We start from the raw sequence: 15,933 nt of genomic DNA, 5'->3' as shown, positions 1-15,933 counted from the left end.
GGTTAGCAGTCAAGTGCTACCAGGAGCTCTGGTAACATAGTGCCTAAGGCATTTGACTGCTAACCACAAGGCTGGCTGTTCAAATCCACCAGCCACTCTATGGAAGGAAACAGGGCAATCTACTTCCGTAAAGATTTACTGCCTCAGAAACCCAATGAGGTCACTTTGAGTTGGAGTCAACTTGATGGCAATGGGTTTTATATAGATAGATAGATAAGTAGATAATTAGATAGATGGATAGATATTCACATATATATATGTATACATAAATAATATAGCAAGGATTGTGAGGCTGGAGCATGACCAGACAGTGTTTCATTCTGTTGTACATAGGGTTGCTATGAGTAGGAACCAACTCAATGGCACCTAACAACAATATAAATAATATACATATACATATATGCATACACTCACACACATATATACGTTCATTGGATTTGAGTTGATTCAATGACTCCATGTTGACTCATGGTAACTCTATGTGTTACAGTAGAACTGCTATGATAGGGCTTTCTTGGCTGTAATATTTACAGAAGCAGATTGCCAGGCCTTTCTTCTGTGGTTTCACTGGGTGGGTTTGAATGGCCAACCTTTAGGTTAGTTGCCGAGTACAAACTGTGCTGCCTAGGAATACACACACATACACACACACATGCAAATGTAATACTGATAGAATACAACCCTCTAATATCAAACCTTTAGGTTAGGTGGGTCAAGCTTTGTGTTCATGAGCCAAAAGAGATAAGAACAAAGAGGATGTGGTCAAACCAAGTTTTAACTTTCACTTGGTCCAGAAGGCAGTCTTCCTTAAGCTTTATGAGGTCAAGTTGACCCCTTAACCAGCCCCCTTTGTTCATCTGGAGGAAGCTCTGGCATGACCCTGGGTCAGAAGATGGTAAAGTAATCTAGTCCAGGCTCTAGTACCCAGGCAAATTGATGTGATACCCTGGGATGAGCTATCCTTCCCCAGATCAAGCAGAGGCCCAATGAGAGGCAGATAGACCAGCTACCAGCCAGACCACCATATCCTAGTTTCCCGCATAACTGCTGTTGCCCTGGGAAATGTAGGGGAAGAGGCCTGTACTATTACTTCTCACTGCCATTGAGTCAATTCTGACTCACAGTGATCCCAACTGGGTTTCCAAGGCTAAAAATCATTAAGGAAGCAGACTGCCCCATCTTTCTTCTGTGGAGCAGCTGGTAGGTTCAAACGTTAGTAGTTGTTAGAAGTGGTTAACCACTACACCACCAGAGCTTCTTGTACTATTACTTCCAACTTGTACCCCAACCTCACTGCCATCGAGTCAGATCTGACTCATAGTGACCCCTCCATGGGTTTCTGAGGCAGTAACACTATGGAAGTAGATTGCCAAACCTGTCTTCCAAGGAGTGGGTGGTGTGTTTGAACTGCCAGCCTTCTGATTAGCAGTCACATACCACCAGAGCTCCTAGCAACCCCCTAGCTGACAGTAAACATTCTCATACTTCATAATTACTAAAACCTTTTCCTTCTCAGACTTGTCAGAAAAAAATTCATTTAATTATCACAATAATTTCATAAAGTAGGGAATAGTTTACCTATGAGGTAACTGAAGCCCATAGAGATGAAGTGCCTTCTGAAGAGTAACAGAGGCAGTTTGTGTAGATCTGGGATTCACATTCAGGCAACTGGGATGTGATGTCATCAGTAAGGGGTGCCAACCTCCGTCCAGAGTGGGAGACGTTGGAGTGAGAACTGGACATTATTTTCCTGACTACTGCCTCTTTTCTCAGAGGTGGGTACCAGAAAGGATGTTTGTGGGAATAGGTACAGGAGGACAGAACTTTTCTGTGGTGAATACCATTTTTAGAGTGTTATCAATATCAACATCAAAAAAAGAGAGAGAGAAAAGGAAAAGAAAAAAAAAACATGGAAAACTCCCAGCTCAGTAAACTCATATACATTTATATGCTAATGCCTGGATAACTCCACATGAACCATTCATCAAAACAGTGAGCAAATCATTGTGAAACTTGGCTAGCATGTGTTGAGGAACAGCAACATCTTGTTATCCTTGGTGTCTTTTGACCTGCACCTGAACTTCAACCACAAAGGAAGAAGGCGGCTTGCATGAGGAGAGAAGGTTGTTGTTGTCAGGTACCACTCAGTTGGTTCCAACTCATAGCGTCCTTATGTACAACAAAATGAAACAACGCCTGGTCCTGCGCCCTGCTCACAATCCTTGCTATGTTTGAACCCATTGTTGCAGCCACTATGTTAATCCATCTCGATGGGGGTCTTCTCCTTTTTCACTGACACTCTACTTTACCAAGCATGATGTCCTTCTCCAGGGACTAATCCCTCCTGATGACATATCCAAAGTACATGAGACCAAGTCTCATTATCCTTGCTCCTAAGGAGCATTCTGGATATACTTGTTCCAAGACAGATTTCTTCTGGCAGTCTACAGTATATTTGATATTCTTTGCAAACACCATAATTTAAAGTCATAAATTCTTCTCTGGTCTTCCTTATTGATTGTTTAACTTTCACATGCATATGAAGAGACTGGAAATATCATGGCTTGGGTCAGATACACCTTAGTCTTCTAAGTGACATCTTTGCTTGTTAACACTTTAAAGAGGTCTTTTGCAGCAGATTGGCCCAGTGCAATAATTTCTTGCTTTCTTGACTGCCATTTCCAAGAGTGTTGATTGTGGATCCAGTAAAATAAAATCTTTGACAAGTTAATCTTTTTTCTGTTTATCATGGTGTTGTTTATTGGTCCAGTTGTGAGGATCTTTGTTTTCTTTATGTTGAACTGTAATGCATACTGAAGTCCTTGATTTTCATAAGTGCTTTAAGTCCTCTTAACTTTCAGCAAGCAAAGTTATGTTATCTCCATTTTGCAGACTGTTAATGAATCTTCCTTCAAACTTGATACTGCATTCTTTTTTATATAGTCTAGCTTCCTGGATTATTTACTCAGCATAAAAATTGAATAAGTATGGTGAAAGACTACAGCATGGATGCACACCCCTCCTGATTTTACCATTCAGTATTCCCCTGTTCTGTTAGAATGACTGCATCTTGGTCTATGTACAGGTTTTCCATGAGCACAATTAAGTGTTCTGGAATTCCTATTCTTTGAAACGTTATCCATAATTTGTTATCATTTACACAGTAGAATACAATTGTATAGTCAATAAAACACAGGTAAACATTTTCTGGTATTCATTGCTTTCAGCTAAGATCCATCTGACATCAGCAATGATATCCTTTGTTCCATATCCTCTTCTGAATCCAACTTGTATTTCTGGAAGTTCCCTGCTGATGTACTGCTGCAACTCTTTTTGAATTATCTTTAGCAAGATTTTACTTGCGTGTGATATTAATGATATTGTTCAATAATTGGACAATTAATTGTTCAGTAATTTCTTTGGAATGAGCACAAATACGGATCTGTTCCAGTCAGTTAGCCAGGTAGCTGTCTTCCAAATCTCTTGGCATAGATGAGAGTACTTCCAGTGTTGCATTCATTTGCTGAAACACCTCAATGGGTATTGTGTCAATTCCTGGAGCCTTGTTTTTCACCAATGCCTTCAGTGCAGGTTGGATTTCTCCATTCAATACCATAGATTCTTGATCATATGCTACTTCCTGAAATGGCTGGATGTCAAGCAATCCTTTTTGGTTCAGTGACTGTATTCTTTTGAGCCTACCTGCATCATTCAATATTTTCCCCATAGATTCCTTCAATATTGCAACTCCAGGCTTAAATATTTTTTTCAGTTCTTTCTTGTTAGAAATGATGAGTGTATTCTTCCACTTTGTTTTTCTAACTGCAGGTCTTTGCATACTTCATTATAATACTTTACTTTGTCTTCTCAAGTTGGCCTTTGAAATCTTCTGTTCAGCTCTTTTGATTTCATCTTTTCTTCCAGTTACTTTAGCTACTTTACATTCAAGAGCAAGTTTCAGAGTCTCTTCTGACATGTATTTTGGCCTTTTCTTCCTTTCCTGTCTTTTTAACGACTGTTGTTGTCTTCACATATGATATCCTTGATGTCATCCCGAGATTCCTCTGGTCTCTGGTCATTAGGTTCAATGGCTCGAATATATTCTAGAGATGGTCTTTAAATCCAGGTGGGACATACTCAGAGTTGTACTTTGGCTTTTGTGGATTTCAATTTCACCTGGAACTTGCATATGCACAATTGATAGTTTGTTCTGCAGTCAGCCCCTGGCCTTGTTCTGCCTGATGATATTGAGCTTCTCCATCATCTTTTTCCACAGTTGTAGTCAGTTTGATTCCTGTTCCATCTGGTAAGGTCCACGTACATAGTCATTATTTATGTTGTTGAAAAAAGGTGTTTGTAATGAATAAGTTGTTGGTTTTGCAAAATTCTACATCCGATGTCTGTTGTTTCTTTCACCAAGGCCATATGTCTCATATGTCACATATGCATATGTCTCATATGGACCCTCTACATGCTCCTATGCTAATGACTGAATACCCTCACATGAACCATTCATCAGAACAGCAAGCAAATCATTGTGAACCTTGGCTAGCATGTGTAGAGGAGCAGCAACATCTTGTTATCCATGGTGTCTTCTGACCTGCACCTGGACTTCAACCACAAAGGAAGAAGAAAGCTTGCAGAAGGAGAGAAGATTGCTACCCCTTTTTAAGTCTTACCTGTGGGCCAGGCACAGTGTATGTGCTTCACGTGCGTTATCTAATCAGAAAGCCAGTTAAACAAGGAAGCAAATCTCGCCCTTACTGGAAAAAATCTAGACTCAAATGATTTGAATTCCAATCATGGAACAACCACTAACCAGTTTCACTATCTTAAGACACTTATCCTCTCTGGGCCTGTTTTCTCATTTCTAAGACAATGGCCTTGGAAAAAGGCCTAGTGAACACTATGAGGACTTGGGTTGGAGTGCTCCCCCACCCTGTGCTAGCATGGTCTTTGGGAAGGTCATTTTAACTTGATCTTTGTGGCAAAGATCTCACAATGAGACAATGTGATAGGTCTTTTTCACACTTTAAAACACTAAACTAATGACAGCCAACATTCAGTCATACTTACTGTGTGCTGGATACTGTTCTGAATGCTTTTCATATATCAACTCACTTAATCCTCATTTTGACCAATAAAAACCCACTTTATAGATGGTGAAACTGAGGCACTGAGATGTTAAATTAATTGTCCAAGGTCATAAAAGTAAAGAGTAGTGAAACGAGATATTGGACATCCTCTTGATTACTTAGTTTGAATGGGCAATTAGCTATACCAGAGATTATGACAGCCAGATATTAGTATAATGGGAATTAGTGTACCAGTTGCTGCTGGTACTGTAAGATAACAGCCTGATTCTGTCATAAAAATATAGACAGCATGAATAGACATGTATCATAATTATGAAACAAGCCACCTCAAGAGAAATCCTATTTAAAATGCATATTTAATAAGACTCTCAACTAAATTTTGAAAAATGTCCTTAATGATGTTTATATCTCATGCCAGAGAAAGGTCAAGGAGAAATTGCTTTCAGGTTACTTTGATGATGGCTTTTAACCATTTTCCCCACCCTGAACAAAAGAACCTTTATGACATCTTATACTTTGGGATTTTCAGCTTCAAATTGAAGAGAAAATTCATTTTGTCTTTCCTTTTCACCCTATGGTCAAAGAATTTTTACTTCATAAATATCTTCATCTACTTTCAATTCTGTTTCTTCCCTTCCTTGTAAATAGTTTGTCAGCTTTTGCAATTTTGACCACAGAATATCTACCTTCCTAGGAGCCATTTCTTGGTCTTGAGATCTAAAAGAGTCATGGAGTCATCAGATAAAAAAAAGCAGCAGGTCTGGCTGGCCCAGCTGAGAGTTAAATGGATCCACTTCCTCATCAGCCACGCAGGGCCCCCCTTCCCTGAATCACTTCCAAGGTCAGGGATTCTCTTGCAGCTCCCATTTCAGGCAGGGCTGTCACTTGCCCAACTGGTGAGTAGAGCAACTAGAATTTGGACCAGGGTTTCTGACACCAAAACCAGATCTGTTTTCATAGAACCAAATTCTATCTCTCCTGGATATTATGAAGAGGACCATATACATGTGGTTTAGAGAATTCTGTGCAGTATTACAATATAGATTAGAGAAAGAAGCTGTGTGACTATGAAATCTCATTTCCCACACACACCACGAATGTGATGTCCTAGAAAGTGTGTGTGTGTGTGGGGGGGGTAGTCTTAATTCCTTCTCCCTAGTTGATTTTTGTTCCATGAAATTGGTGGTCTGTGTATTTTCAATTCTTGAGGTTGTCTGTGGATTCCCATACCCTGGTTTGTTTAAAATTCTTAAAGTCTAAAACCTACTCTTTTAGGAAGGACTGATTTACTATAATAATTTTAAAAAGGACAGAAAAAAAAAAAAGAGATGAGAAGCAATAAAACATTAGTGTAACCAGGGGTTTTTGTGGTGTTAACACCACAGAGGTGATTTATAAGATCTGCTTGGTTTATTTTCTGATTTGCTGGCTATACTGCCTCAGTCCTCATACACTTTCCCAGCCTCAAAGCATGGATGCAGACTGACATAAGAAGACATAAATCAATTTGATTATCAGGATGTTTGGTTCTGTGTCCCATGCCAGTCAGGCAGGGGAAGCTAAGTAAAGAGGGGCTACGTTTGGCCTTGGCTGTGTGGGAGACTGGAGAATCAGGGAAGGCATGGCAAGACCAGAATTCCTTTCACAGGGTGAGCTGACTTCTAGCCTTTAGTGACCATCTGAGTCTTGTTCATTCTTGGTATTCCTGGGCAGAGCACAGTGCTCACACACAGACACCTGGCAAGAAATGTTTATGGAAAGGAATGCAGAATGTAGGAGGGAGAGAGAGAGAGAAAGGGAAAGACAGGGAGGGAGATGGGAGGGGAGAAGTAGGAAAAGAGAAGGAAAGAAGAAGATAAGCAGATGTAAGGATTCAAAAGAGACAAGGAAGAAACTGGGAGGAGGAGGGATAGAGAGGAATGGAGGGACAAACAGAGGAGAAAATAAGGAGGAAGATAAATAAAAGGAACACATAGGTAAAGAAAAGGCAGGTACTGGAAGGAAAATGAGGTAAAGGAAGGGGATAAAGGGAAGAAATGTGGCAATGTCAGCAAAAGCATTCAAGAGGGAAGCCACTAGAATAATCGTGGATTTGGGGATACCTTGGGAGCTCTAATGGCATAGTGCTTAAGGCATTTGACTGCTAACTAGAAGACTGGAGGTTCAAACCCACTAGTACTCCTCAGAAGGAAGGTTGGGCAATCTACTTCCATAGAGATACCACCTCAGAAACCCAAGGAGGGGTTGCTATGAGTCGAATCAACTTGATGGCAGTGAGTTTGATTTGGTTTTTGTTGGGGATACCTTGTTGTTAATCGTGACTTTCTCACAGGCTTAGCCTTTCTCAACTCCTATTTCATTAAATATCTACACTGCTCAATTTAGCACTTTATCAGATTATCAAGGTGTTTCATAAATATTATCCTATTGTCCCAACGGGACTTGTGGAGAGCAGAGTAGGTTCTCGGATTTCTTTTGTGCTCTGACCATTCCCTTCCCTGGTGCCTGGGTCCCTGGAAACCTTGAAAACATCTATTGCTGTGGGTGAGCAACTACCGTTTTATTTTCTGTGTAGATAAATGGAGAGTATTATTGCTTCCCCTGTCACATGCTTGCCAGAGGTGCTGTGATATCCAAAAACATATTCATTACAGCCTGTCTAAGTCCTGGAAAATGCACCCACTCATTCATTAGCACATTCTGACAGGTGGCTATTAGAACACCAGAATATATGTGATAGTAAAGATGACTCAGGGAGGCAATCTTACAAACACCACTCGGAATGTCTCACCTTCCCCTCACCACCACCACCCCACCAGCTGCACTCTGGGCAAGAGCAGGGAATGTGTATAATTCAGGATTTGAATCCCCTTGGAACTGATGAGATGTTTTGAGTTTCTGTTTCCAGAGGCAGCTTTTAGTTCAGAAATACTAATGATGGGTCCCTCTGATAGGAGATCCACATGTGTCTATAAGCATCCAAGCCCATCACCAAATAGTGGTGTCATGTCAGAACAGCAGCTGTCTCAAAGCTAACTTTCAGAACTCAATCTCCCACTCTCCGGGCGTTGGGCGGAGGCTGCAGGCATGTAGAAAGGGCAGCCGAACACACTTGTAGAATCTGCTCCCCTAATCTCCTAAAGAATACAGCATTTGTAGGGGAAGCAGAGGATCTCCTCCTCTTTGCTAAATACAAATTAGGAAATGTTTATCTGCTAGTGCTCAACTCAAAAGTGACCTCTGTGTTACTTAGGGCCAGAAGGAGAGAGGGCTTGAAGGGCTCTGGGGCCAATGTGGGGATCCCATTTATTAGTCAGGAACAATTTTCAAGATGGTATGGCTTACTTTAATGGGCTCCACTGCCTGTGCCTGGGGCGCCATTGTTGACTCAACACAAGAGGCTTCTGGGAGCCATTTTTCGCCCTCCCCCTTGCCCATCCTCCTTGAAATGAGTCTTAATGACTTTGTCATATGTTTCTGATACAAGATAGCTGGATGACTGAGAGTGGGAGTGTTAGAAGAGGCTGAGAAAAGTATGCAAATATCATTTTCCAAGAGCAGGAATATTTAACTAGAATATCGTATAGTCCATTATTGGGCTACACAAGTTTTAGGGAGCCATATGTAACTTACATGCACAGTATAAATTAATTCTGGTCTCTCCTTCCATTCCTAATCATGCTCATACCCACATGTGGCCTTTGGAGAAATCTTAATAAAAACAGCTGCACATTCATTACAGAGCAGGGGCTGAGCCTTCTCTCTTTCCTCTTACTGGCACTGGGCACAATCTAAATGTTCTTTTACAACAATTATAATAATGATAGTGCTGTCTAATCTGTGTTATTCTAAGTGGGTTTTTGTGTTTTTTTTTTAAGTCATCCTACTTGAGTCAGAAGGCCCATGCACTGCGGAAGCAGAGCAGAGTCCTCTGCCTTAATGCAGCATTAACCGTAACTCTGCTGGGGCTCATGACCCACACAGTTCACTCTGATTAACCACAGGCAGGCGGCCCAGGCTGGCTGCACCTTAGAACCTCAGTATCAATGGGCTGTCAGCGGTTCCGGGATTATGAGCCTTTCGGTAGCTGATGCAGAGACAAAGCCCTGGTGGATACTTAGAGGGCAAAACCTCTCATTTTGTTTTCTGCTCAGAGCCCTGAGGAGATGCGATTCCAGTATAGAGCAATAATTTGCTTTCCAGATTAAAAAGCCTAAATATCCTTTCAGCCTCACAGGGATAGAAAAAAAAATATGTGGTCCAATCCCTGGCGCCCACCAATTTTAGTTATAACATTTTGCAGATATATTTTTACTCTGGGTATAAGGAACATTTGATAGCTCTACTGGGTATGTCATTCAGGACATGGAGGCCTTTCTAGGGGGTGGAGACACTACATATTTCCTGTGAAGGAAATACTGTCTTCATTATCTTCTAACATATAAGTACCATTCTGAGATGAGATGGAATTCCTCTCGACTGAATCCCTTCCAGAGAGGCCCATCACCTAATGACCAAAGGCCAGGTATGTGAATTCTCTCTCCTCAAGGACTACCTAACATATATCCTCAGAGACTCCTTAACTGAGCAGATGAGTGAGGGACATTCTGTCCCAAGGACAGAATAGAGCAAAAACTTCCACTCCACCAAGATAACTCAATGCATCACTTAATAAACCTTCTGTCTTGTGGGGTATTTTCTCACACCCACCCACATTCACACACTTGCACACTCAGCCATATTCTTATACTTCCTCATAGACTAACACACACACACACAAGACAGACACACACACACACCATTCATTCATTCCCACCCCACCCCTCATACTGGCACACCCACCTACATGCACATACACCCCACTCCTCACCACACACACACACACACACACACTCATACTTCACAGATGTGTGCGTCATCAACCTACACTGATGGAGCAGAGTAGACAGGACTCCAGGAATTCTCAGTTGAGTAACAAGTGGCTTCTTCGGACACTTCAGCTCAAACTTAAAAACAACTGCTTCGCAACCGAGACTTCTCATTTGGGATTTCCAGAGTGGGGAGGGAAAAAATGTCAACAATACAAGACAAAGATAATAGCAACAACAGAATCGTTTCTTGAGGGCTTATTCTATGTGAAGCAGTATTTCATTTAAACCTCTAGGCAAAGGTACTGCTGATACTAAGGAAGAATGATATTGGTGAAGGAAAGAAACAAAGACATCCTTCAAAGCTTCATCCCTTTAATGTGAGGTAACAGGAACATTTTCTATTACTTTTCTATCCATATGAGGGGCCACAGAGAAAACAATAATATGATCATGAAGTTCTAGAATCTCGTAAGAATCTCCTTTCTCCCTGTTTTGGTTACCATCACTAGCTGTAGGAGCTCTGGTGGCATAGTGGTTAAAGCATTCTGCTGCTAACCAAAATGTTGGCAGTTTGAACACACCAGCTGCTCTGAGGAAGAAAGATGAGGCAGTCTGCTTCTGTAAAGATTTACCACCTTGGGAACCCTATGGGGCAGTTGCACTCTGTCCTGGAGAGTCTCCATGAGTCAGAATCAACTCAATGACAGGGGGTTTGGATTTTTGGTATTCAGGGTCACAGAACTGTTGGCTGTGGGTCTGGTTCTTGTAAGTTCCATGCACTCTGCTGTGCTCCATGAAGGAATTTATTACTTATTTCCATTTTCCTTCTTCATAGAAAATTTAGCAAGCTCCTCAGTGACAGGCCTGCCTTCTCTGTTCTGCTCTGTGTCTATCCCCTTCCCCAAGCAGTCCTGGTAACGACATCACTTTAATTCAACAGGACCCCCTCAATGCTTACTCACAATGGAAAACATAAATTGAGCTTTTTTGTCCCTTCTCCCTTGGCACACAAATACTGCAATGGGCTAGGAATATAGCTAATTTACAGATGAGAAAAACTGACCCTCAGAGAAACAAGGAGAGACATCCTGACTCTGGGTGTGACCTAGAAGGATGGGCACAGTCCAGAATAACTGCAGCTCTTATTTTATTTTATTTTTTTCCATTTAGAGAATGCTGCAGAAAAGCCACCATTCATACAGTGTTTTTGAGAGATGTGTCAGACCTTTAAGTTATGTGAGGTGATTTTTCCTCTATTGTGTAAAGTCCTCCATGTAGAATTCTGTGAGAATATGGTCTAAGGATAATGCCCCATTAGCCATCCTGACCTGATTTCTCCCTTGTTTGGGGGAACTTCCAGGCCAATTTGCAATTTTAAAATCCTCATAAGCTTTTCAAAGTAATTTGGCATCTGCACTTCCCACAAAGTCACTGTCGTCAGATAATTTTTTTTTTTTTTTTCCTACAAAGGCAAAAGCAAGTGGGAAGCAGACAACTGTCTGCCCCAAACTGAGGACCTCGAAGGAGAAGGACTGGTAACCCCCTTCTTCTTGTATCCCTAAGACAGCCCCCACCTGGCCCCCCTCAGCTGGCAATCACAGCATGTTGAATTTCAACAACCAAAGTCTGTGAGAGAAGAGCGATTTACCTTGGAGTCCAGCTGCTGCATGTATGACCACAGATACTCTATATTGGCTCCAAAAGGATGGACGTGAAGAAACGTCGATATGATGCCTGAATTAAAAAGACAAACATTGGGCATTATTGAGAGGCAAATTAGAGTCTCAGTCAAATAATGTCATCAGACCCCAATGACTGTTTTGTCAGGCTGAGTTACCGTTCTGCAATTTCTAACGGCGCTTAGCAAACATTAGACAATAGTCTATTGTGAAGACAGTGATAGTAACATGGCAAAGGCAACCTTTATTTCCTGGAATGATTGTAGTTAGCAAAGCTAGACTCTATGATAATATACAGATGGATAAAGGTATTTCTAAACAAAGACTCCTGAAAGGATTTCAACTGCCAATTTTATGCTTGATTTACCAATACAAAATTGTAGTTGTTGGAAGGATAAAATTATCTCTTTTCTTTCCCTCAGTGGACTTTTTTTCAATGAAAATGGCTCACACAGCTGTGTCAGAAATCACACTGCCTCAAATTTTCCTGATAATTATAGTTGGTAGTTATGAAAAGTGCTTAATCCATATTGCCCCTGTCACTGAAGGAAGCCCAAATCCTGCCTGAAACAGCGGCTACTGCCCTTAGCTGTGGTTGTTTACAGGGAGCCAGCCAGCTTACTCCAGCTTGCTGCTGTAATTTATAAAATCATTTTAAAAGGTCTGGGAATGAATGGTTTGGCTGGAGTCTGATGATAAATCAGAAGCTTTTTCCATTGTGGAAATCAACTGTCAGCACTATACTGACAAATGACAAGCTGGGTACTGGTGTCATGACTTCAGTAAACAGCACTGTCTTCCTACCCTCCTTGTTCCTTTCTCTAGAATCAAAGCGGGAAAATAAGGATGGTGACTCCATGGACTGTGTGCTGCTGTCTGTTAAGAAGTCATGTTCAGTCTGACATTTTCAGTTCTCTCCAAAACTGGTTTTGAAATGAATGAAATCAGTGGAGAAGGCCTCACATTCCATCTGCTGTGAGGCATGGACTTTGATGCTTGAGTGCCACAGATATTAGGGAAGATCCACGTTTGAGATGTACAGTCAAGGAGCACACTATTCTTGCAGCAGGTCACCTTAGGAAGCTCAGGGTGAATGTAGGTTGATCTGGGTCGGGGCTCAATGGCTCCCCACTCTCCTGGGTGATGCTTGGGATGTTCTGAGACTAATATCAGTTTAAAGACAATTCCCCAGATCATCCTTAGGCCAAGGGCATATATCCGAAGGGCCCAGAGAGGCAGTTATCAAAGGCCTCTCCTCACATAATTGCTTTTATGAGGTTTTTATTGGTTTATAGTAAAATGAGGAAGATAGAAGCAATGTATTATGTTTCTCCATAACGCCAAAGTCTTGAAACTGACCTGCTTTTACAGAGACGTAAAGAACTACCATTTTATTCTGTGATTATTTCCTCTCTGTTTGTTGTTGCTGCTGCTAAAATGCCCTTTCTCTTATAAAATATTGGTGACAGTAGAAGATAATGGTGGCACTTTTAATATCTTTCAGTAGGGAAGTGACACTGTATTGTCCCCTCCCTCCCATAGACACCTTTATTTATTTTTTAATTTTACAGACATGACAACCATTGCCCTGTGTATGAAATTCTTAAATATGGTGAGATGGCATTGTAAATAATCTTCTTACTAATCAGACTTAAAATAAATAAGCTCATGAATGATTTATTTAAAAATAAATTAGAAGAGAAGTATGTAAGAAAATATCCCTTCACACTTGTATTCCTTAAGTGGGAGAGAGGGGGTAGAGTTGAAGCTAGTGAACAGGGAATTGCCTCTGTCTCAGGAAGGGAAGGTGGCTTCCCTTTATGGCCCAGAGCTGAGGACAAGTGGTTCTATGCCTACCATTCTCCACAGGGAGCTGCCAACACATGGCAGGCAGACTCCTCAATCTACCTACACACAGGAGGACAGGGGAGAAGGAATAGTTAACTTTGGCTTTGTGAGAAGGTGTATATCTACTGGGAAGCTTTTTTTTCCTCTTCCCTCAGAGGGTTCTTGCAGGGAGGGGAGGAGGTGCTCCAAGAAAGTGACTCATAGAGATTGGAGGCGGGGCTGCAAGTCTGGGAGACCAGCATTCTTTTCCTTAGTTGGACACCTGCTCAGGCAACAGGCTTTGTGATCTGGGTCTGCATGTAACTGGGCGCAGGGGAGAGACAGCAGGGCTGAGATGAGAGTGGCAGAGGCAGTGCAGTCTCAGCTGCTGGGGTGACAAGGATGTGTGAGTTTCCCATGAGGCAAATGGGCACTTCAGAAGGTAGATGGGCTTGAGCAATCTTAGAGGTAAACCCCCAAGGGGCCACAGCAGAGAGAGGAAAAAAAAAACAAAAAACACTTTTCATACGAATATTCCACTGGACTAAGACTCTTCAACATCTCTTAGAGAACATATTCTTGTTGTAGTTAGCTGCTGTCAAGTCAGCATCTTCCCCCCGGCCTCTACCACCCCGGCCTCATACCTACCCTGTACACAATAGAACAAAACACTGCCTGGTCCTGCATTATCCCCATGATTGGGTGCAGATCATCCACTGTGATTCATAGGGTTTTCATTGGATGATTTTTGCAAGTAAATTGCTAGGTGTTTTCTTCCTAATCCATCTTAGTCTGTAAACTCTGCTGAAACCTGTTCTGCATCATACAAAAGATAACCCATAGCCCCTCCTGTAAATGCCCATGGGAGCATGTTATGAATTTAAACACTTTCTGTAGAATGAGTCAGAGAGGGGTAGGGGAAGGAGGTTGATAATTCTTGGCCTAGGAGATGAGTTACCAGGACAAGAAATTCAGGCATACCAGAAATGGGAGGCTCTCAAATGGCTGTAAGGAGCTCTGGTGGTGTAGTTGTTAAGGAATTTGGCTGCTAACCAAAAGTTCAGTGGTTTGAACCTACTAGCCTCTCCGCAGAAGAAAGATGAGGTGATCTGCTTCTATAAAGGTTTACAGCCTTGGGAACCCAGTGGGGGTTGCTATAAGTTGGAACTGACTTGATGGCAGCGAGTTTAGAGTGAGCACATGGCTGCTGGTATTGCCCCAGTGATGTTGGCATCACCGTGCTTGCTCCCTCACTGCTGCTGCCCACCAGCTCCAATCCTGACTCTGGACCCCAGGGGACTCTGGTTTAATACCAGCAACATATTGTATTTACAATGAATGTGTATTAAATGAAATATTCTCTAGAACTGAGGACAGCTAGTAAAAAATGTATAAAATGTTTATTATTTTATTATGATGATGAAAGGGGTTAAGTAAGAATCTTAAAAATTTCTACCAGTAGTAATCAATGATGCTATGACACTCTTTCAAAAACCAGGTAACTTTGGGGCTTTGTTCACTGGTAACTCCTGCCCCTACCCCATCCTGTGTGGATTCAGAGTAACTTGGAGGTTTGGGTCATGAAACATTTTATTAAAATTATTTTGACCATAAAACTCAGGGGGAAATGCTCAAATGTACCCAGGGGTGATGTCTGTATACCTTTTACAAATCAGATTCGAATACTCACATAAATTTAAGTATTTTTCCTTATGAGTATATTTAGAACCATCTCAAACCAAAAAAACCAAACTCACTGGCATTGAGTTGATTCTGATTTATAGAACACCAATAGCATCTCAAAGGCTACAAATCTTTATGGAAGCAGATTTCCTCATCTTTCTTCTGTGGAGCAGCTGGTGGGTTTGAACCACAGACCTTTGATTAGCAGCCCAATGCCTTAACCAGTACACCACCAGAGCGCCTTCTGAACCACCTCAGTGGTAGCTAATATTAATGGGCTGTGAAATCTTCATCATAAAAGTTTGGGCACTGCCTCTACTTACATGCTAGGGCATGCAGACACCTAAGTAAAGGTTGCCCAAGGATGACAGCAGGGTTCTTCAGTATTGGTAGAGATACAGCAGAAATGGGAAGCACTGTCATCATCATTGAAGATACCCTGCCTTTCCTCATGCCCACTCCTCCCACTGAGCCCCAACTTATCCTGGCAGCATCTTAGAAGCATCAGTCTTGCCATCTGAGAAAATGTAGCTTCCAGGCCTTGGTTTTGGATCATATTCATTTTGGGAGAGCTTCCTTAATAAACAACTAAAGCTTCTTTGCAGCTACTTTAAAAAAGCTGGAATATTTTTTTTGGGGAATGGAAAAAGGATAGCTGCAACTCAAAATCTAATTAAGAGTGCTACATACCCAGAAGACTGAGACTGTTTTATGGTCCTTTGAGAGGGACCTGAAGACTTCATAAAAGAAACAACATTAGTAATTGAGGGTAGAGAA

At 41.6% G+C, this 15,933-nt stretch overlaps 1 protein-coding gene across 1 annotated transcript in view; it reads right to left on the bottom strand.

Annotated features, from left to right (window-relative positions):
* Window positions 1–15,933, bottom strand: part of ENOX1 (ecto-NOX disulfide-thiol exchanger 1) — a 365,674-nt gene that overhangs the window by 2,554 nt on the left and 347,187 nt on the right. The window contains exon 13 of the mRNA XM_007947826.2: window positions 11,616–11,701. Within this exon, the coding sequence (XP_007946017.1) occupies window positions 11,616–11,701 (86 nt within the window). The remainder of the gene's footprint in view (window positions 1–11,615; window positions 11,702–15,933) is intronic.

This window comes from Orycteropus afer, unplaced genomic scaffold, assembly GCF_000298275.1.
Source record: "Orycteropus afer afer isolate SDZICR_OR568_19922 unplaced genomic scaffold, OryAfe1.0 scaffold00194, whole genome shotgun sequence".
In the NCBI taxonomy this organism is placed as follows: Eukaryota; Metazoa; Chordata; class Mammalia; order Tubulidentata; family Orycteropodidae; genus Orycteropus; species Orycteropus afer.
This window is presented reverse-complemented; position numbering and strand designations above follow the sequence as displayed.